General features: G+C 38.0%; 2 protein-coding genes and 1 long non-coding RNA gene across 5 annotated transcripts; all 3 read right to left on the reverse strand.

Annotated features, from left to right (window-relative positions):
• Positions 1-2,289: 2,289 nt before the first annotated feature.
• LOC141627399 (uncharacterized) lies at positions 2,290-5,427 on the reverse strand. 3 transcript variants are annotated; one of them, XR_012536973.1, is made up of 6 exons: positions 5,215-5,427; positions 4,234-4,586; positions 4,062-4,148; positions 3,751-3,833; positions 3,569-3,660; positions 2,290-2,928 (listed from the first exon to the last, which is right to left on the reverse strand). It is a non-coding gene; the product is annotated as an uncharacterized LOC141627399 (long non-coding RNA). The 3 variants fall into 3 exon arrangements; XR_012536972.1 differs by having other exon boundaries at positions 4,234-4,591; XR_012536971.1 differs by having other exon boundaries at positions 2,292-2,928; positions 4,234-5,421.
• Positions 5,428-5,740: 313 nt separating this feature from the next.
• Positions 5,741-11,731, reverse strand: LOC141630210 (uncharacterized). The gene is made up of 2 exons (XM_074443067.1): positions 11,431-11,731; positions 5,741-5,835 (listed from the first exon to the last, which is right to left on the reverse strand). The coding sequence occupies exons 1-2, from the start codon at positions 11,729-11,731 to the stop codon at positions 5,741-5,743; spliced, it is 396 nt and encodes a 131-aa protein (XP_074299168.1).
• Positions 11,732-12,513: 782 nt separating this feature from the next.
• On the reverse strand, positions 12,514-12,963 carry LOC141630211 (uncharacterized). Its single transcript, XM_074443068.1, has one exon. The coding sequence runs from the start codon at positions 12,961-12,963 to the stop codon at positions 12,514-12,516; it is 450 nt and encodes a 149-aa protein (XP_074299169.1).
• Positions 12,964-22,934: the final 9,971 nt, after the last annotated feature.

A 22,934-nucleotide genomic window follows, 5' to 3' on the forward strand; every position in this document is an offset into this window, starting at 1 on the left:
CTTGATTGATTAACAAAGTAAGGAAACGAAATTATGCAAAGAAATTAACCCAATAATCACCACTAACCCAAGAGTATGAGAGGATTTGAGAGGAAATAAGGGTTGAGAGTAGTTTATGTGTGTCGAAGTATAGGGGAATAGGAAGAAGAAATAGAAAGATTAGGGGTTTTAAGAAACCCGTAGGATTATTTGCACAAGAACCTACTCGATCGAGTGCCTAGGGTACTCGATCGAGTACCACCCTACTCGATCGAGTAGGAGCTAAATCATCGAGTATCTACAGGAATTTTTCCCACATCCCGACATCATAGCTTCCTAACTAGATCGAGTGAGGTCTACCCGGTCTAGTAAACACCCGCACTCGGTCAAGTATGGTTAAGTACCGGTCAGAAGTACGAAGTAACTTGAAGATTCCTGCAAAACATGTGTGTCGATTCCAAACTAAGTTCGAATTCGCACCGACATTATCGCCCTGCTCACGCATTACCATCACTACTCACCGTCTCAACTATTAAAGCATACATTACATTACGCCACACAAATTGCCCAACTCGAATCATTTCTAAACATAATCCTGCCATCATAATACACTTAAACTTACTTTACATGTTACTACTAAACTCGTGTTTACTTCAATTTGAAGCGTATAATTAATTCTTTCTTTCACGTATCACATAAATGCATACTTTTCAAAACAAATTAATCTACCATGTTTCACATTCTATCATAAGCAATTCATCTTGCACGAATCAAACATTACGCAAATGGAAAAATTTCAACCACAAGTAGGCATAAACGCATTACTATATGCTATGTCTCGAATTATAACTCAACTATACTATAACTATCATCATAGTGATTACTGTGGATTTATAAACTCGTAGATGACTCCCGTCATCATTAACTTATAGCAAACACCTACGTGTTCACTATTCATGTCACAACATTCAATTCCACATTTTCACGCATCTCTATCACGTAAACTTTCGTCACATATCTCATAGCCATCATATAAGCTCACTAATCATTCAAAGAATTTCAATAATCTCATCAACAATTACCATACACGGCCTAATATATCACTAACACACCCCTATTAATTCCAACAAATACTTAACCGGAGGTAGCTCCGGCACAATTAACATACATATCACACATAGACACACGGACTCCACATTCCCATACCATGTGACTGGCTTAAGTGTCATGGGGCCAAGATTTTGAAATGAGGGAGCCTACTCACCCAAAATCTAGCATCAGCTTCATTTTATTAGACTCCCTACGTTCATTATGTTCATTTGTTACAGGTTCCAAAATCGTCGCTCTGATACCACTTTGTAACACCCCCATATTCAGAGGAGCCTTAACTAGGCCTTCCCGAGGATATAAGGACGTTACCATCCCGGTTGCCCGAGGTTAGTAATAATCAAATGTCGATGAAAGAACTATTAAGTTATATTACAAGCGATTTAAACCAATAAACGACATAAAGATACAACTCAAAGACTACTCGCTATGACCATCGTATCTCGTGAGAACTCATCCCCGCCCTGGACTCCACTATCAACATCACCAACACCGCTAAGACCGATTTGCTCACCATAAGGGATCACGGCGGACACATAACAAACAAACAACCACACAAGGTCGATCTTGAGATAAGACACGACAACGGCAACTACAATTATCAACACAATACAATGCTACTAATCTCAACACAATCACGGTAATTCAACCAACTCATTCTTGACATCGTCCACTTTGGACCCCCCGCCATAGGGGACCGCAATGCACCCACCAAATCCCCGCTCATCATACCGAACGATAACCCTGTCCGTTAATGTGCACATCCCCTCCCGTGGCGGGTTCCACGGAGGGCGAAACTAGGGCGTGAAGCCACTCCCGCAAGTGACCCCACTCAGCCGAGACGCATCTCGAGAACCACCAGAGACAACAACCACAATCGCCATCACAATCGTTGCCATACAATTACGATACTAAGCAAACACCAAACAATCACAACAACTGACACGCTAGACCATCTACAGAAACTGAGTAGGCGAACCTACATTTAAGCCACCGCAACCAATCCATGCCGACGATAACATGTCCAAATGACCAAGCAACGCCTATAACCAGAATACCATCATCTATTACTAACCGGCAAACCCTAACTAAAAGAACAAGGACACGGATGATGATTATGACATACCTATTAGGGGAAAAGCTCGAAGAAGAGACCGCTACCCGACACAAGTGAGTCCTCCTAAGGTTCAGGATCTTCAAAAAGGCTTCCATGGAGGTTTTGAGGTGAAGGGAAGGGAAAGAGGCGACTGAAGGATAGGAGGAAAGTGGCGGAAGTGATTTGCGGATTTAACAAAACGCGATATAAAACCCTCGCTGAACCAGGTACTCGATCGAGTACCCAACATACTCGATCGAGTGGCCCCCTACTCGATCGAGTAACCTAGCTACTCGATCGAGTAGCCTCTACTCTATCGAGTACCACTCTTAACACGCAGCCCAAGATGGTTTTGGCACACTTTTCTAAGACTACTCCCGCTCCCATGGTCAGTCAACGCTGGTCAAAGGGTCCCTAAAAGGGCGGGTATTACACCAATATTTATAGTTTATACCTCCTTCCTAAAATTCATCCCATTACTAACTAAAACAAACCAGGAAAATTTCTCGTTTGGTCACAAAATTTGGTCTTCCGAGCAATTTTCAATTGACACTTCATTTTGGTTGCGTGTCCTTCAAGCCAGACACTTCATTTTAGACCCGAGGTTGAAACTTCTGGCATGAACCCTTAGGTGCTCAGAACACAGAGGTGAAACCATAGTGCCCTGGGGAGCCTCTACAACATGATCTCTCTTCAAAGTGACTCACTCCATAGTGCTCTTGTGGTGTCTACATTTTCCTATTGCCCTGCTCAACAAGGTGACGACAACTTTAGTCACATAGTTTTCAAAACCAGAATTAGAAACCAAACATCGATTATTTACATGTACAAGTTATCAGACACTTGACTGGGAGACCGAGTACACATCACACTTTCTAACCAATAGTCACGGGTTTGAATCTCGTCAACTACCATGTGGGAGGATTCCCTCGCCTATCAGCCTCTATGAACAGGACTTACAAATATATAACAAGATTTTACCATAGTGTCATACTCTTTCTTGATTATGGCACACTAAAGGAGTGTCTAAAGTACATGGTCTTATCCTATTTTTAGAAACACCAAGGATCTGTTTCCAAACTATATAAATTGCATAGACTCGAGCCAAAGATAGCGAGTACTTTTTTGATGACCCTGAGAACCAATTAGCTTATGATTATACAAAATACAAATTGAACATTGCATAATATGATATACAAAGTACAATTTTATTTTAGAGGCAATAACTTGTGATCGATATTGTATTTCGCCCTGCATCCAGTATAAACCACGTATGAATTCAACATTTCACATTATCGAATTTGATCATCTTTCATGTCATGTAATCTAGCATCATATATTGCGATAAACATGAGTATAAAGCGTTCCCAAATATGCGAAACTTACTTCCAACCGAGTTCTTTAGCGGCCTTCTCTATTGAAGCAAAAACCTTTTCAGCATCTCTCGGTCTTCTTGGACAGTTTTTAATAGGGATTGTCTGGATTTGAAACAAGAAATACAATTTTTTTCAATTGTATTAATTTAGTTAACAAATAAGAAAAATAAGTAAATGGAATTACCAAAGTACCTTTTTAGATGCCTTCTCAAATGCCTTGACCATATCAAGTACCAAAGCACCATAACCCGTTCTCAAATTTATAGCAGTACAGCCTACGAAAGAGTGAAAATTTTGTACAACACATCGGTTAACACATCCAAAGTGAGACAATATTCAATATGAAAAATAGTGTATATAATCAGTAAACTAGCTGGTAAAATCATCGAAAGATCAGCAGTGGTTGGCAAAGATGCTCCATGGTAGATACCAGTCGGCATAAAAACGTAAGTAAAGTATATTGCGAAATTATGAAGTTAAAAAATAATGCAGGGCTTAAGTACCTATATCATATCCTCTGTTGTGAACAATTTCCTAAGTGCTGCTACATGCCCATCTGCTAAGTCCATGACGTGGATATAGTCTCGAACCTGTCCAAGGTTAACAAGTTTTGATTAGCAACATATAGAATGATGCGACAATAAGCACACGTAATGATACATTACACTTGCATACCGTTGTACACTTGTACCATCATTTGTGTTATCGTCAGGTAGTCTCCCGAGAGCAACTTGTTCAATGTACGGCATAAGGTTGTTTGGAATACCTTTGGGATCTTCACCGATTTCCCCACTCTCGTGACTCGATAGTGACGCGACCGAGTTAATGGTGGCCCTCATAATAAAATTGCTTTACAATATTATGAAAAGATCAAACTGGAATTTGCCTTCAAAAATTCAATTTCACAACCAAGTAATATAATTCAACCGAATGGCATCGCATTACCCAATCAAGACAAGAGTAGAACCTGACCTGGCCTATCTTTGAATTAGATGTGAACCAATCAATGACCTCACGGAACCCAGTTCCTACACTAACCCACCCGATTGCAAATTCATTTATCCAGTCATTGAATATGCAGTAATTCAGAATACAAAAGCACTAACACCAATTAGAGCTAGAACAGACAAATACAAGTTGCAGTACTTCCAAACTGACTATTAGAGACAAAAGTACTACTGATAGTTGAATATGCAGTCATTGACAAACTTTCACACACCCACCAAAAAAATCATTAAACTTGAAACAAAAAATCATTAAACCAAATCACCCTACAAAAATCAGCCAAAAGCGTAATTACAAACTTAGAAGAGTCTTAAACTAAAATGATTTCTCCGAATACAAATATTACTCAAATAAGCAAGATACAGAAAGCTTGAGCCTAAATTAGAAGTTTTAGAGAAAAAGTGAACAAATTTATTGTGATATACATTGCTAAGTAAGAAATTATAACCCTAAAACAATTAAAAAAACGAAATTTGTAATGATCAATTTTTATAAACCCTAATTTTTAATTAGAATTCATACAGAAAGATCAATTTTTTTTTTATTATAATCTTATGTGTTCTCATAAAACTACTTCTGAAATCATTACAATTAATTAGATTCAAAATACTAAACAAATCTTCAAAGATTAAAATAAGAATTGAAACTAACCTTTTTTCTATAATAGACGGAAATCCGTTCTAGGGAAGCGGGGTAGAAGCGGCGGTGGAAGTCGCGGCCGATGGTGGAAGTGGCGGACGATGGTGGAGGTGTGAGATCCGATGGAAATTGAGTGGTTTTGGTGGGTCTGTGGTAGGAGGGTGTCGAACTGTTTCAGCTGGGTAGAGCAAAGAGAAAGCGCGTTTCAGATATGGCTTTAATAAGTTAGTTCGTACGATTCGCACCGTACTTTAGTTCACACCTGACCCCGCCACTATATATATATATATATATATATAGAGTTAGGATCTTGAGTCTGAAAACAGGGGGTGAGTCAGTCACTATCAATCCTGGGCCGATCGGATAAGTGAGATCCAACGGCCAAGATGCAGCGCGAAATATTAAGGGTAGATTTGTAATTTCCGCGCCATTCATAAGATGTCATCCTCAGAATGTTTTTGTCATTCCTGCATTCACTTCCTTCTCTCTCTTATTTATCTCTCTTAAAATTTTCTCTCGCATATCGAATTGTTGCGCATCACTGAACCCTACAAACAACATTTAAACCAGGTAATCTCTTAATTTTTGTCTCTTTTCTTTGTGCAATTGAAATTGGGCTTAGGTTTTCCGTACCTGCGCAAAATAAATATAAGATAATTAAAAGCTGTAAGATTTGTTCTAATTAATTAATGTGTTTTTCCAATAAATCTTCATCATTTTTAATTAATTGTTGTGCGATTCACTTTTGCGGTGAACATTATTCGGTCAACCTTTCAAAACTTTGGTAATTTTCTGCAATTCTAATGTCGAATGCATCATGTTTTTATAATTTATCGCATTTATAATTCAATACTTAGTTATTGTGGTGCTAATTATTGTTCTCCATCGTTTACTATGATATTAAACGTTGTCCAATACCGTCTGCGATTTTAGTTTCCTACACACGTGCGTTCACTGTGTATTCTTAGATTGTTAGTATTCACTTGCTAATTTGTACTCCCTCCGTCCCGGTCATTTGTTGTCCTTTGGTTTTGACACAAAGACCAAGTAAAGAGGAGAGGGCCAATAGCTAAATGACAAGTGGAGCAAATTGAGTGTGAATGATCAAATTACTCATCAAATTCATTCTTAAAATAGAAAGGACAACAAATGACTGAGTCACCCAAAATGGAAAAGGACAACAAATGACCGGGACGGAGGGAGTAGAATTTAAAATTAGTAATGCAAATTAATCCGCTGTAAGTTATAATGTCTACTTCTTTGTTAAGCATCACCAATAATAGAAATAGTTTCTCAATTGTTGAATTGTGCTAAGTTCACATTTATCATCTTCCTACCGTTCTTTTGAAAGAAAATATATGGGGAAGAGTTACTTCGTGTTGTTTTACTTTGTTATTGTGTCAATAAGAAGGCTATCAGTGACGATGTAATTTTAACGATACAATGATGTCACTTTAATGGAACAAATATGTTACTATAAGTGTACATGTTGGCTTGATTGTGTTACAATATTGTGTCAATAATAGGAAGGCTACCAGTAATGATGTAATTTTAACGATATAATGATGTTACTTTAATGGAACAAGTGTGTTACTATAAGTGTACATGTTGGATTGATTGTGTTACAATAATGGTTTAGCTATGTTACTATAATGGTTTCATCATGTTATAGTAAACGGATTTATCGTGTTACAATAATGGTTTAATCATGTTACAACGACAGTTTAATTGTGTTACAATAATGGTTTATCTGTGTTACTATAATGGTTTAGTTGTGTTACTATAATGGTTTAGTTTTGTTATATATCCTATTATTGTTTGATTACAGTTTTGAAGTCCTAATTTTCTTATTTTTACTACTTGCCGGATTTTAAGAAGTAATGCTTGAGTAAGAGTGAAGTAACGTATGATTATGCCTGAATATTGGAATTGTTTTGCACAAGTTCATACAATTGATGCTCTAATTATAAAAGATTAGGAGTTTGTCTAGTTTTTTTGTGTCGCAACAATAACAAGGTAAAATTCAATGTCGCACCAGGTAGTCGCTGACGTGACTCTAGTTGTATAGCTGTTACGTTAAGTTAGGCAGTTTAACGTCTATTAGCTCAAAAGGTAGAGCATTATGCCATTGCATAAGATGTGGGTTCAAGTCCTACATAGACGAATTATCAGGTAAATTTTGCAAAGCAGGTCACCGACGATTAGCACAACAGACATCAACTAAACATTGGCTAGTAGCATTAGTTAATAGGTAAGACGCATGATTTGAGGTTCACATTTCCCCAATTTCAAATTTTTATGGGTGTTATTCTAATAACGTAAGTGTGTTATTCTAATTATATAAGTGTGTTATTTTAATCTATTGTTCACTCTTGTTTTGGACTCTTGAGTATCTGGGTTTGTTGTTTTGCATAGTGAAATTATATGTTAGATTATGCAGATTGAGATTTATGTGCTGTATATGTCAATGGGGTTTGTTTCTGGTGTGGATTGTGAACATATTTGACATTTCTTTAAAGTTAAAAGGATCTTCTGGTACTTTTATTAGGGAATCAATTTCCGCGGTGTTGCTTATGTTGTTGCTTAAGATAATAGGGAGAAAGCTGTGATATGTGAGAATGTTTGAGTTAGTACACTTTATCGTTCTTCATCCATTTTGTAAGCTAATTTTGCTGAAGTCGAGATTTTGTCATAGATTGGGAGTGATTTAGTGCGATGTAGGCCTTGCAAATATACTCCGCATTATGTGGATTGATTGACTAGAAACTCAGATCCACGGTAGATTATACATCCATGCTTCCGGTAACCGCTGTACTAGTGGTCATTATCACTCAGTTGTTGGATTTAGGCGATTAGTGTGATTTAGGCTTTGCAGACATTGCCAGATCAGTCTTTATGTTCACTTCTCGATGATATAAACATACAAACTGTTAGTGCATGTTTTATTCCAGCTAAGAAATGTTTTTCTGATTAGGGGATCAATGCTTTTTAGGAAACGTTTACAGTTGAGATTCTTCGTTAAAACTTCCCTACAGCCAAGGGTTTGGTAGTCAGAACATCCAATAAGCTGTAAAATTATGTTATTGATTTAAGACCTTCTTGCTGATTATGATGTGAATATACTCTACTGCTTAGTGTTTGAACCAGACAACATCCTAACAGCAGGACACTAGGGGAATGTGTGATCTTGTCGCAAAATATAGCAGATCAGCCTGCTGACTGATAAGAAGCTACTGATTTTCATTTATGGTCTATTTTCATGAAGGATTTACAACTGTCATATGCGAACATTTATGTTTTTGAGTAGTGATTTGCGCACAAAACCCAAATATTCTATAGGTTGTCTGAATAACTGAATCTATTGTTCAATCAAACATGTAAACTTGAAACAAACCAAATTCTGCTCTTATACTTCACAATACACTGTTGCACATTTCAATGGTTTTTTATATGATAGTGAGCCCATGTGTAATTCAATTTACAAAAGTGCGCTATTTAAAACACATGAGAGTGCAATTGTAATCAGTGTGTTTTTCTATCAAATTTGAAGTTCACAACACAGATTATAGTGAGCCCATGTAGGATTTGAACCTACATCCTTTATGCAATTGCACAAGTGCTCTACCAATTGAGCTAATGAGCTAGTTTTAGATATTCCACCTACAAAACTAGAATTGAGATAATGCCCACATTATAAATCACCAGAGTATTCCAGTGACTTGTTGCTTGATTTCATAGATTATTTTCCATTCTCATGGACCAATTCTTACCCTTAGCACTCAAAGGATGGTGTTCGAGATGCATGCACCTGCCACCTGGTCTTTAACTCTTTCCTGATCATTTCAGCAACATGCTGAAGCCTATCTAACTTATATCAAACACCTTATAAGTGTTATAATAATAGCTAGTATGAGTTACAATAACAGCTACTTAGAGCATAAGTAGATATATATTATACTTCATATTGTTTAATGTATAAGCCATGTGATATATATGATACTCCGTATATTGTTTAATGTATGAGTTTGTTGGTCCTCATGATCAACGATGGCTCAATAAGTTTGAGTGGAGATGAATGATGATGGAGTATTCAGATTTGATGGAATAAGCTGCCAAAAAAAAAGATTTGATGGAATATACATAAATGCTGGCGAATCAAATGATTTGAGATCAAATGCGCGGATGCTGTGTCAGTATGCGTTACAATAACAAGCAACCATAACCAACTAATATATGTTACAATTATATTGAATAGGTGTTTCAATATCAAAAATTGTGTGTTACAAACAACTCATGGTGTTACAATGATAACATTAATATCGATTATGGGAGGGACGATAAAAAATGTGTTACTATGAGCATAAATATACGTTATAATGACAAATAATGTGTGTTAAAATAACAAATAAATGTGGTACAATAGCCGGAAAATTATATTATAATAATAGATATCGAGTAATTGAGAGCAGTCTCATAGAGAATATTTTTATAACTATTACTTCTGAGTAAATGTCAACAACTAAGCCAATATAGTTTACGTAACTGTTACAATCAAGCATAGAAATCTATCAAAATTCTTTAATTAATCAAAAAACAATCTCAATTGTGCGATTAAACCCAAAATTTGTAAAAATGTAATCTTAGCTAAAACCTATGATGTCAATTGAAATCAATAAAGAATTATTCTCAAATATTGTCATAGAATACATTTTTAAAGACTCAGATTGACATTCATCATCAATATCATTAAAATGCCACCATATTTTAAATTCATCATGCGTAAACTAGCAAAGTCAGTATCAATATAAAATTTAAATTATCAAAAAATACAGTAACTACTCGAAGAGAAGAAATGAAGCAAACAAAAAATTTTGAAAAAAAGGAGACATGTGTGTTTACCATCACCGAGGATTGTACAACTTGTTGATGGTCAAAGGGATGATAAAACATGGATTGAATGAAGAATTGGAAGGATTGTAATCAGTGGAAACAGATCGGAATCTGAAGAAGATGAACAATCGCAAGGGTGAATTTCCTCGTTTCTTGGTTGATTTGGGGATTTTACTGAAAAAGATTGAAGAGAGAGAAACAAAGGGGCGATCTGAGGGTTTTTGTTCTGACTGCTCGGCCTGACGTGGCGCAATCTCGCGCGTCCAACAATATTAGATCTGAGGGTGTATAATGATAGGACGGACTCATTTAAAATCCTGGACTCATCGGATCCTTACTCTATATATATATATATATATACGCGAAAGTGGTAATTAAGCCCCTTAATTCTGTTCAATTGTGAAATTAAGCCCTATAAGTTTTATTTGGAGCAATTAAGCCCCTTAAGTTTCACCAAAAGTGAAATTCAACCCCATTTTTAATTTTTCACAAGAATTTAAATTAAAAACATTTTATATTAGTATTAAATAATTTATTAAATAACTAAAAATTACTAATTGCAACTTTACGAATTTCTACATAATTTATTAATCATCGAAGAAGACTTTTACATACATATTTAGTAAATTGTTTATAATTTATATAATATTCATAGATATATAATAAATTGTCTATATACTATAAAATTCAAAATAAAACAATTCTCAATATATAATATAAATATAAAAGTTCTAAAATTATAAAACAAAATATTTTATATTTGATAAATTGTATTAAAGTGATTTTAATATAAGAATTTGGTGAAAATTATGAAAATGGGGTTAAATTTCACTTATGGTGAAACTTAAGGGGCTTGATTGCTCCAAATAAAATTTATGGGGCCTAATTTCACAATTGAACAAAGTTAAGGGGCCTAATTACCACTTTCGCGTATATATATATATATATATATATATATATATATATATATATAGGCGGGATGTCGTGAGTTTGGTTTTTGTGCTCACAAATCTCAACCATTGGATAAAGACAAAGACACGGCTGAAATTGAATTAACTAACCGAGGACAACAAAAAAACGATCACTGATTCACTGCTCCTTTACTAAAAATATCACCTACTCTTTACAATCCATACTCGCTTTCTTTCTCCCAAAAAAAAAAATTTATCTGAAAGATCTCGATATACCTAAATTCATTCAGTAATTTAACCAACAAGACATCATCAATTTTTCAAATTCACACAGCATTAATCACCCAATTTCAAAAACTAGTCAACAATCAAATAAACAAAATTTGATTAAAACTAAAGAACTCAAATATGAACCAAGTTTCGATACATTGAAGGTAAGCGAGAGATTGCGTAAGGCAGAAGACTTCAATAGTTGAATCAGAATCAGGGACGGAACGAAGAAACTTGAGACGACGACGCAGACCGCGAACTCGAAGAAAGGAGAACTCAACGCGCGCATTTTTTATTCCGGATCCGAGAGCAAGGGGGACTTCTCTGTAAGTTTTGCGTTGATTTAGTGTGTCAAGCAGTTCCACCACCGCCTTCGTAGGCGGCGGATTTGGCTGTGTTTGTGATTCAAAGTTTTCCGTCGTCGACGACGTTGGCTGATCGTAGGCCTTGGGATTCATTTAGTTGCGTCTCAGGTTGTTCGGGGGATTAGAAAGTAAGTATGGGTTTTTTGAGATGGAAATGAGGAAAGTTTGTAGTCGATAGGATTTGAACCGCTGTCCTAAACACCTTGACAAAATACGACACAAATTCTTCTAGAATAAGACCGAATTGGAGAGCATATGGGTGGTGGTCGCATTCTGGTGTTCGATGATGTTTGAAATGGGCTCAAGGTCGGGCTACTGCTACTAGTTATCGAAGGAACTGGTGGGGTAACAGAGTTTGTGGCGAAGTGTTGATGACAGTTGAAAGTGTCGGATGTGACGGACTAGTTGCTGCCGTGGAGTCGAGCTGCTTGGCGCTGGTTTGGTGAAGGATCGAGGTGTTGGTGTATTGAAGGGTGATGGTGGACGAATTGATGTAGCTGGGTTTGAGCCTGGCGTTGCGACGATGTCGAGGTTTCAGTTATTGGCATCAGTGGTGAACGAATTGATGGTCTGTGAACGGTGGTGAAATCTGCTGCTTGTCGTCTTGGTGGTTCTAATGTACCTGGTAGATGTGGTAGGGGTATTAATCCATGAATAAAATTTCCTTTTAAAAATAGGAAAAAGAAATTACCAAAATCTGCTACTCAGTGTCAACATTAATCTAAAGATGAAACATAGATACGACATTATGCATAGAAGGTTGGGCGTTTATATAAGCTTATTAATTTGCGAGTGTTTCGACCGTTATAGGATTTACATCAACTTTTTTTTTTTTTTTTTTTTTTTTTTTTTGGCAGCTGTAAAGTTATAAAAAGTTACAAACTCATTGCGGTTCTGGCCAGGTTATGGGCAACCTTATTAAGATTACGAGGAATAAAACTAAGTTTGAGACAATGAAAAGATGGTAGAAGGAGTGCGATATCATTAACAATGCCTTTGGTTAAGTGATGAGGAGTCACGACACCTGCAATTTGTAGTAGAATCTGCAGACAGTCAGAGGAAGCCTCGAAATGAAGGATATTGGAATGCACCGCCCATCTCAAGAGATTACTATTACTTACAGCTTCGGCTTGTAGAGCCGATTCCGCTCGTAAGGCAAGAACAGACATGTTGAGGCAAGACCCATCAGGATTATAGACAATCCAACCGTAGGAAGCCGCAAGGGTTTCAGACCAGCTTGCGTCGACCTTAGCTCTAGCACAAAGGCAATTATAATTTTCACCTATCAAATAAAAAGGAACGCTATTCTTGATATTTTCAGTCATGACCAATCGCAAGTCTGGCTCCTTCAAAAGGAGTGTTGCGCTGCTATTATCAGAGAAGGAGAGAGCGGGAAACTGCAGTCTGAGCCACCTTAGTCTGAAGATGGAAGAAGTGATCAACCGAAAACGCGACTCCTCTAAAAATAGAATTATTTCTAGCACACCAAATACTCCAAAGAACAGAAAGGAAAGTAATGATAGGAGTAGAAGAGTCATCCATCTTAGAGAACAGAGAAATCCAGTTGAAGATCCAATCAGACAAGGGCAAGTTATCAGCATGATTAGCATTAATACCGAGGGAAGAGGAAGCCCAGAGCCTTTTCGCCACAGTGCAGTCCCTAAAAAGATGCTCAGTAGATTCCGTTGATATTGTGTCATTACAAAGCTGACAGTGATAAGAAACCATCAACTGTCTCCTTTGGAACTCAATTCCGACAGAAAGCGAATTAGTGATAATTCTCCAAATGAGTATCTTCCAGATTTGTGGCCCTGGCAAGAACCAAAGCTTAGACTTACAGAACTGTTTAACATTGCTACTAGCTCTACTATTGTCTTTGCTTGTGCCATATTTCTCAAGATGAAAGCCGAGAGAAATGCCATATCCACTATTAACAGTATACAGGCCAGAAGGGGAGGGGATCCAGAAAACCGTATCACTCACAACAGATGAGCAGATGGGTATGGCGCAAATTCTATTTGTTGGGGCTGGTGTCCTTTACAGTTAGTGCAAGGACTTATAAATCTCTAAAAGGATCAAAGGGTATACTTTTGTATCATAATCAGTTGGTCCACGTTTATCAATAACGGTTGGCTTGCTAGATAAGTTTGACGTTATTGTCATACAGATGGCGGTGATCAACTGGTCCCTAAAAGTCACACCTATAGGATACGTTTGAGAGATGTGACGGTATGAAAATACTGTCATGTAGATGCCAAAATTGACTAACCTGTTAGTCCGAGTTATTTGACTAATAATAAGTCAAAATGTGATGTTGAGATATTTTATTTAATACGGATTAAATAAAAATGGCTAAGACGAATTAAGCGGTTAATTCGTAAAATTAAATATAAGCATTTTATATTTGATTAATGTATATTGGATAAATTAATTATACGATATTGTCTTTGTCGGACACGTATTAATAATTCAACTAATCCGCGTAATTAGTTGATGCTTTAATATCCGATAACCGATGACAGTTTATAATTAGACCGTGTCATATACATTTAGTAAAATTGCATGTCGGACCGCGAGTTAAAATAAAGAGGAAATGAAAAAGCCCATTTCCCTCTCCTTCACTCGGTTTGGCCGAATGGCATAGACAAAAGAGAGGCTCATTCTCTTGTTAACCTAAGGCTAATTCATTTGCAAAATAACTAGGGTTTTGGAGATCATTTTCTCTCTGAAACCTAGATCTCTCATCTAAGCAAAAACTCACAAAATTAATCCTCTCAATATTGCAAGGCAATTAGAGGATTCATTCTAGCACAAGGGCATTTCTCGGACAATCTTGGGTGCAACAATTAGGAGGAGATCTACTTTGATCTCTCATTGCCGAATTGCACTAGGACCGGAGGTTATTGCTTAATCTTTATCGTTCTTCACATGTTGTAATTTTAACCGATAATTATTGCAATATGTTGAAGATGTAACAATTGTAGTTTGATTTCTATACGGATTAGATTAAAATTGCAATTGTGTTTTATCAAACCGTTTTGTTTTGATCTCTTGTTGCTCTCGTTTTAAAGCCGATTGTTTTTTTTTTTTGGCCTTTTAAGGCTCTCGGCATTTTGCCTTATAAAAAAAAAAAAAAAAAAAAGAAAATTTTTTTTTTTCCTTTCTGGTACTGTTCACGTACAGCAGTACAGAAGAAAAAAAAAAAAAATTTGTTTGTTTTTTTCGGGCCAATTTTGCATAAAACGGATTTATGCTCTCGCTTGATAGTGAAACGGTTCACCCACGTAAAATTAAGTTACTTTAAAACGATTTATAGTAACGGATTATCTCGGATTAAAATTAACTTGACTAAAGCGGTTTTGTCATATAATTTTAATTATCTTTGGTGGTTTGGATAAATTTAACATAATTACGGAATTATGTCACGAATAAATTTAATTTAGTTGATGCATTTTATTTATCGTTCTTGTTTAATTTGAATGCTTTTAATTACGTATTTATTTATTTTTGCAAACGGTTGTAACTTAGTGTGGCCTTAGTAGAACGTGTTACCGTAATGATGGAACACGGTCTTGGTTGTATTTTGAGATCTCGTATCTCCATTTTTATTTCTTTTAATTACGCTTTTTTATTTAGAATGTAAATAGGTTTATATTTGTAAATTTTAAATTGTAATTTTTGAGAAGACCAAAGATGGAGACCGGATGCTCACTCCCGCTACATGGATCAAGATGGAACACCAAGACAAGCTTCTCGGGTCCAACGGTGGATTCCAAAGTTGTTTTATGTTCTTTTTATTAGGATAGGCCACACTAGGAATTTTTATTTACGTATTGCATTCTTTTATTTATTTTTCATAACGATAATATGCATCATATTCCGCCTAAAAATCAAACCACCTAATTATTGCATGAAAACTGACACATATAGAGGTCACGAGTTAGTTTTCTTTGACATTCTCATGTCACATGTTTTTAAGCCATCACCCAAATTAATTCATTCACGCAGACGCTAGTTATTCGTTCACTTAATATGAATTATAATTTAGTTGATGGGATCTTCCTCGTATAAACAAAAATTGAGAACGGTCTTTATAGGTCAAACTCCAATGAGTCCCTTCTTCGTCGGTAGGCATAATATGACCCTTTCTACGTCGGGTAAGTTGGAACCGATTGACTTATTTTATCTCAACACTATAGTCACTCGTACGATCCTGTGACTATGGTGGACTATAGATAGGATTTACGGAAATCTATCGACCAAGAGTTCTTACGGAAGAATTAGCTAAACAGTTGGCTTATCAATTTACAGAAATTGAGTCTTGGGATCACTTGTATCATTCTTGAGGGAGATCAATTATGCAAGTGCGCAAGTCTATACGTTAAAATGAAGTTTTAAATAGACTTAAATCACCTCGATGAGTTGCTTATTTCGTTTTTGTTTTTCTTTCTTTTTCAGTGTAGATCACGAACTTTTAAACTGCTAATAACAAATGGCTGGTTCTACTGATAACCTAATGCCAAGTGCCACATTGGACCGTGAGTCCTGGCTTCGGATCTTCATGAATCAGATGAATCAGTCTACTCGATCAAGAATGATGGATCAAACTTCGCGGGCCGGGAGGCGGCATTACGGAATGTCCGCTGCGACGGAAGCTCAAATATCTATTGGAGCCCATCCCGGCAAACCCAGTCCCACGGCTAGAGTCTTTGAAATCACCAAGTTTAATGATTTCTGTATGGAAGCGGGTGCGATTAAAAACGTACTCATTTTTGCAATGGAACCCAATTTGCAGAAACGCTTCATAGCCCATGGTGCGAACAAGATTTTCACCACGCTCACCAAGGAATTCTCGAAAGCACCGAGAATCGTGACCTATGAGCATACCACTCGCTTCTTTGATGCGAGACTCCGAAAGGGCCAACCGGTTAGCCCACACATTCTCGGATGATTGAGAATGTCGAGAAGTCGGAGACCTTTGATTGTAAGATCGGCGAGAACATTGTGATCGACCGCATGCTTCACTCACTCCACGATGGTTTTTCGCAATTTAGAGCGAATTACTATATGAATGATTTGAAGAAAAGTCCCCATGAACTCGCACTCCCTTCTCGTACGGACCGAGAAGGACATGAAGTTCAGTGGGAGCTTGAAACAAGATGTTCTCGTTGTGACAAACAAGGGGAAAGGTAAGGGCAAAGCTCGAGCAAACCTAGCGATAGGTAAACCGAAGTTCAAGAAGTCGGGTTCAGGTAAGAGTGGGCCTGGTGAGTCGAGCACCTCATCAGGCGCGACAAAGAGCAAAACCGAAAACATGGAATGCCATCACTGCCACAAGACTGGGCATTGGAGGCGTACATGTCCTGTTTATCATGAGGACATAAAAGCGGGTCGTGTTAAACCTGTTGGTATGTCTTCTTCTTCTACTTTTATTCATATGATTGAGATTAACCACGCAAGTTACGGAACTTGGGTACTTGATACTGGTTGTGGTTCTCATCTGTGTAATCATGTGCAGGGGCTCCGAAACATCGAACCCCTCGTAAAGGGTGAGGTGGACCTGCGTGTTGGGAATGGAGCAAGAGTGGCTGCCATCTCAAAGGGGACATATGTGATCCAGCTTCCTAGCGGATTTGAGTTGTCATTATATGACTGCTATTATGTACCTAGTCTTTCGAAAAACATTATTTCAGTTTCTGCACTTGACAAACTTGGTTTTTCATTTGTAATAGAGAATAATAGTTGCTTTTTCTCTTTACACAATATGATTTATGGCAAGGCAGTCTCCATGAACGGAATTTATGTTTTAGATCAGACCACCGAAATATTACACGTAATGAATAAAAAGTTAAAGGTTGGTGACAAAGATCAAACGTATCTATGGCACTGCCGTATGGGACACATTAATGAGAAACGCGTAAAACAGCTCATTAAAAATGGAGCTATCTCGGCCTTTGATTTTCAATCATTTGGCACGTGTGAATCATGTCTCATCGGTAAGATGACTCGGATTTCCTTCAAAGGTGTTGGAATGCGCGGCTGCGACCTATTAGGACTCATACACACGGATGTATGTGGTCCTATGTCAATCACCGCACGAGAAGGCTATAGGTATTTCATCACTTTCACGGACGATTTAAGTAGATATGGCTATGTCTATTTAATGAAGCACAAAAGTGAATCCTTTGAGAAATTCAAGGAATACCAAAATAGGGTACAGAACCTATTGGGTAGAAAGATTAAAACACTGCGTTCGGATCGTGGTGGCGAGTATCTTTCTCACGAGTTTGATCAACACCTAAAGGACTGTGGATTGCCCTACGCTTAACTCCACACTGGAACACCTCAATTGAATGGTGTGTCCGAACGGAGAAATCGAACACTACTCGATATGGTTCGATCCATGATGAGTCACACCGTGTTGCCGACTCATTGTGGGGTTATGCTCTTACTCGTCACTGCTCTAATACTTAACCGAAGTCCGTCTAAAGCTGTTGACAAGACTCCATATGAACTATGGAAGGGAACGGTCCCTAAATTGTCCTTTATACGGGTTTGGGGCTGCGAGGCTTATGTCAAGTGGAGACACGAGGATAAGCTCGGCCCGCGATCGGTCAAGACATACTTTATAGGTTATCCTAAAGGAACGCTTGGTCATTACTTTTATTCGCCAACCGAACAACGTGTTTTTGTTGCGGCTAGTGCGACATTCTTAGAGAAGGAATTTCTCGAGAATGCAAAGAGTGATAGAACCTTCGACCTGTCGGAGATTCCAGAGCCAAATACCGAGCAACCATTGGAGGAACAAATTCCTTCAATCCCGGCTGCGGTGAATATTCCTGAGGAACCTAGGAGGTCGGGAAGAGTCTCTATTCCTCCAGACAGATACATTGGTATGGTCGAGGAACATGACATAGATGACGTTCTACTCTTAACGAGCAAGAACCCGCAACCTATAAAGGTGCCATGACTAGTTCCGACTCAAAGCTATGGCTTGAGGCCATGCAATCCGAGATGGACTCTATGTATGAGAACCACGTATGGGATCTTGTTGACTTACCCACTAAGGTTCGTCCCCTTCAATGCAAATGGCTTTACAAGATAAAGCATTCTGTGGAAGGTCAACAAGATATCTACAAAGCACGACTAGTTGCTAAAGGTTTCACCCAAGTGCCAGGTTTGCACTACGATGAAATTTTTGCACCCGTAGTCATGCTGCGTTCCATTCGGATTATCTTAGCGATCGCCGCTTTTCATGACTATGAAATTTGGCAAATGGATGTGAAAACCGCCTTCTTAAACGGCTTTTTGGAGGAAGAGTTGTACATGGTACAACCCGAAGGTTTCATCGATCCACAACATCCTAAGAAAGTATGCAAACTTAAGCGTTCCATTTATGGACTTAAGCAAGCATCTCGGAGTTGGAATCATCGCTTCGACCAAGTGATTAAAGAAAATGGATTTACTCGATCGGTCGAGGAACCATGTCTTTATATCAAGTCGAGTGGGAGCAAGATTGTCTTCCTAATATTGTATGTCGATGACATACTCCTGATTGGGAATGACATACCTCTCTTAACTTCGGTGAAAGTATGGTTGAAAAACCATTTCCGGATGAAAGATCCGGGAGAGGCAAAAAGAATTCTCGGGCATCCGTATCTATCGAGATAGATCACGACGGATGCTATCTCTCGTCAGAGTCTTACATAGACAAAGTCCTAGAGAGATTCAAAGATGACTAACTCCAAGAAGGGGTTTCTTCCTATGGCTCCGGTGCATTTGAGCAAGTCTCGGTCACCGAGACACCGGAAGAGAAAGAGCGCATGACACGGATTCCTTATGCCTCGGCTATAGGATCAATCATGTATGCCATGATATGCACACGTCCGGACGTGGCATATGCATTGAGTATGACAAGTCGATTCCAACAAAGATCCGGGTGAATCACATTGGGGGCACATCAAGAACATTCTTAAGTACCTACGGAGGACTAAAGATTGGGCATTGACTTATGGAGGCCCTCAAAAGCTATGCGCAACCGATTCGCAGATGCTAGCTTCCAAACGGATCGAGATGACTCGAAATCTCGATGCCGGATTCGTTTTTACTCTTAATAATGCGCTGCAGTCATCCGGAAGAGTTCAAACAAACTGTTACATCGATTCTACGACCGAGTCCGAGTACTATGCCGCGTCCGAAGCTACAAAGGAAGCGATATGGATGCGTCAATTCTTACATGGGCTATCTGTAGTGCCTAGTTCGAATGACCCGATCACCATCTATTGCGACAATAGTGGTGCCATCTTCCAAGCTAAGGAGCCAAAGTCTAGCAACAAGTCTAGACATGTACAACGGAAAGCTCATCTAATCCGAGATTACGTGGAGCAAAAGGAAGTAGTGATAGAAAAGATTGCTAGAGATGATAACATAGCAGATCCTCTCACTAAAGCATTACGACAAGATAAGCATGAAGGGCACGTTAATTCCATGGGAATTAAACGTGTTCCTAAGTTGTAGTACTCTTTTATGGATTAGATTCATTCCCTTTTGTACTCTATACGACATCATCGTTTTGATATTTATATATTTTGTTTTTCATGTGGAATTGTACGACAATTTTTGAACACCACAAAGTGAACTGAACGAACATTATATTTTTCAGTCCTTAATTGCCCACATGAGCTGATAACTCTGGCAATTATTTTGTGACGTTGGTTGATGGTGGGTTCAACGAGCCATAAGTCAACCGGTTGACTGACCAATCACAGAGGCGATTTATACGGATATCTCGTAGGACACAATTGTGACATCGACGTGGAGTCCTAAATGTTTTATAACATTCGGTGCCCGGTCGTGGATAGGACCTCCATGGTGATCCTAAGAGTCGATTCTTTTGACTATCGACTGTCTCTTGAGACTAAGGCAGATTTTGGGTGACTTTGGTTTCTTTCTCACGGTCATCCGTAACAGGGGCCAAGTAGATTTTTTCTGGGTCATTTCATGCTCGTGCTTAGTTCGGAAGGAGTTCGAGTGAAGGAAATATTCAGCCTTTATCGTGTACTCGATATTTCTCGGGGCCACTCGAGGAGTCAGAATCGAAATGCATGGCCATGCTCGAATACGAATTCGTTTTATCGGTTAAGTTACTCTCTAGTCGGGAAACCACTCTAGATACAGATCGATTGTAAAATACGACCTTTGCGGATCCGGATCCGCAAATTGTTTTACATTGAGTGGGAGAAATTTTAAATGAATATGAGAATCGGTTATCGCACATACACTTGTACGGACAAGTGGGAGTTTATTGAGCCGTGTCCTCCGCTTAGTGCGGATAACGTCATTGCACATACACTTGTACGGACAAGTGGGAGCTTGTTGGGGGGGTGTCCTTTACGATTAGTGCAAGGACTTATAAATCTCTAAAAGGATCAAAGGGTATACTTTTGTATCATAATCAGTTGGTCCACGTTTATCAATAACGGTTGGCTTGCTAGATAAGTTTGACGTTATTGTCATACAGATGGCGGTGATCAACTGGTCCCTAAAAGTCACACCTATAGGATACGTTTGAGAGATGTGACGGTATGAAAATACTTTGTCATGTAGATGCCAAAATTGACTAACTTTGTTAGTCCGAGTTATTTGACTAATAATAAGTCAAAATGTGATGTTGAGATATTTTATTTAATACGGATTAAATAAAAATGGCTAAGACGAATTAAGCGGTTAATTTGTAAAATTAAATATAAGCGTTTTATATTTGATTAATGTATATTGGATAAATTAATTATACGATATTGTCTTTGTCGGACACGTATTAATAATTCAACTAATCCGCGTAATTAGTTGATGCTTTAATATCCGATAACCGATGACAGTTTATAATTAGACCGTGTCATATACATTTAGTAAAATTGCATGTCGGACCGCGAGTTAAAATAAAGAGGAAATGGAAAAGCCCATTTCCCTCTCCTTCACTCGGTTTGGCCGAATGGCATAGACAAAAGAGAGGCTCATTCTCTTGTTAACCTAAGGCTAATTCATTTGCAAAATAACTAGGGTTTTGGAGATCATTTTCTCTCTGAAACCTAGATCTCTCATCTAAGCAAAAACTCACAAAATTAATCCTCTCAATATTGCAAGGCAATTAGAGGATTCATTCTAGCACAAGGGCATTTCTCGGACAATCTTGGGTGCAACAATTAGGAGGAGATCTACTTTGATCTCTCATTGCCGAATTGCACTAGGACCGGAGGTTATTGCTTAATCTTTATCGTTTCATCATGTTTTTCGTTTTATGACCATAATCACATGTAAATTTTGCGTTATAGTCCTAATTTTATAGGGTAGTATACGGATATTACCCCACACTATTAGCCCATTCTGGTTCAAAGAGATCATGAATAAGCTCATAATTCCATGACATAGATGGCAAAAAAAGATCCTTGATGGTCAAACCAAGCATGGATAATGGCGGTTCGAAGCCAAAGCTAGTAACCTGCGATGGACACCGTCCAGCAATCCATTTTGAAGACCAAACATTCAACTTGGAGTTGAAACCAAAATTCCATCCAATATTAGGAAGGACAAGGTGCATCCCATAAATAATACTTCGACAACCCCATGAAAAGTTAGAGCCATGTTTAACCGAATTAGGGGAAATCATCAAGTCATTAAATAAAACCTTAGAGTAGAAAACACGGCTAAGAAGTGAGTCCCTGTCTGATATAATTCGCCAGGCTAACTTCCCTAATAGTGCCTGGTTCATACAATTAAGATTCCGGATGCCAAGGCCACCTTGAGATTTAGGCAAACTTAGAAAGTTTTTACTACACCAGTGAATAGTAGAACACGATCTCGTACCAGCCCACCAGAAATGCGACAACAAGGAGTTAATCTTATTGGTCACACTTACCGGTATTTTAAATACCGATAGGACATAATTAGAGAGGGTGGAAAGGATAGACGAAATAAGTGTTAATCGACCAGCTGGTGATAGAAAAATACCATTCCAAGAAGAAATACGTCTCTTGACCTTTTCAATAAGGTCATTAAAAATAGCCTCTTTTGAGGAACCAGAAGCAGTTTCAATACCCAAATACTTGCCAATACCATTGTGATGATTAACGCCTAAAATCTTCAAGGCCAAAGAAGCCTTACCTAAGGTAGTACTAGGACTAAAGACAACCCCCGACTTTGCAGTGTTAAGAACTTGCCCAGAAGCTTCACAGAACTTGTCAAGAATATATTTCAATTTTAAGAAAGCTTCCCCTTTATCTTTTAAGAAAAACACAGA

Source organism: Silene latifolia, chromosome Y (assembly GCF_048544455.1).
Source record: "Silene latifolia isolate original U9 population chromosome Y, ASM4854445v1, whole genome shotgun sequence".
Taxonomy (NCBI): domain Eukaryota; kingdom Viridiplantae; phylum Streptophyta; class Magnoliopsida; order Caryophyllales; family Caryophyllaceae; genus Silene; species Silene latifolia.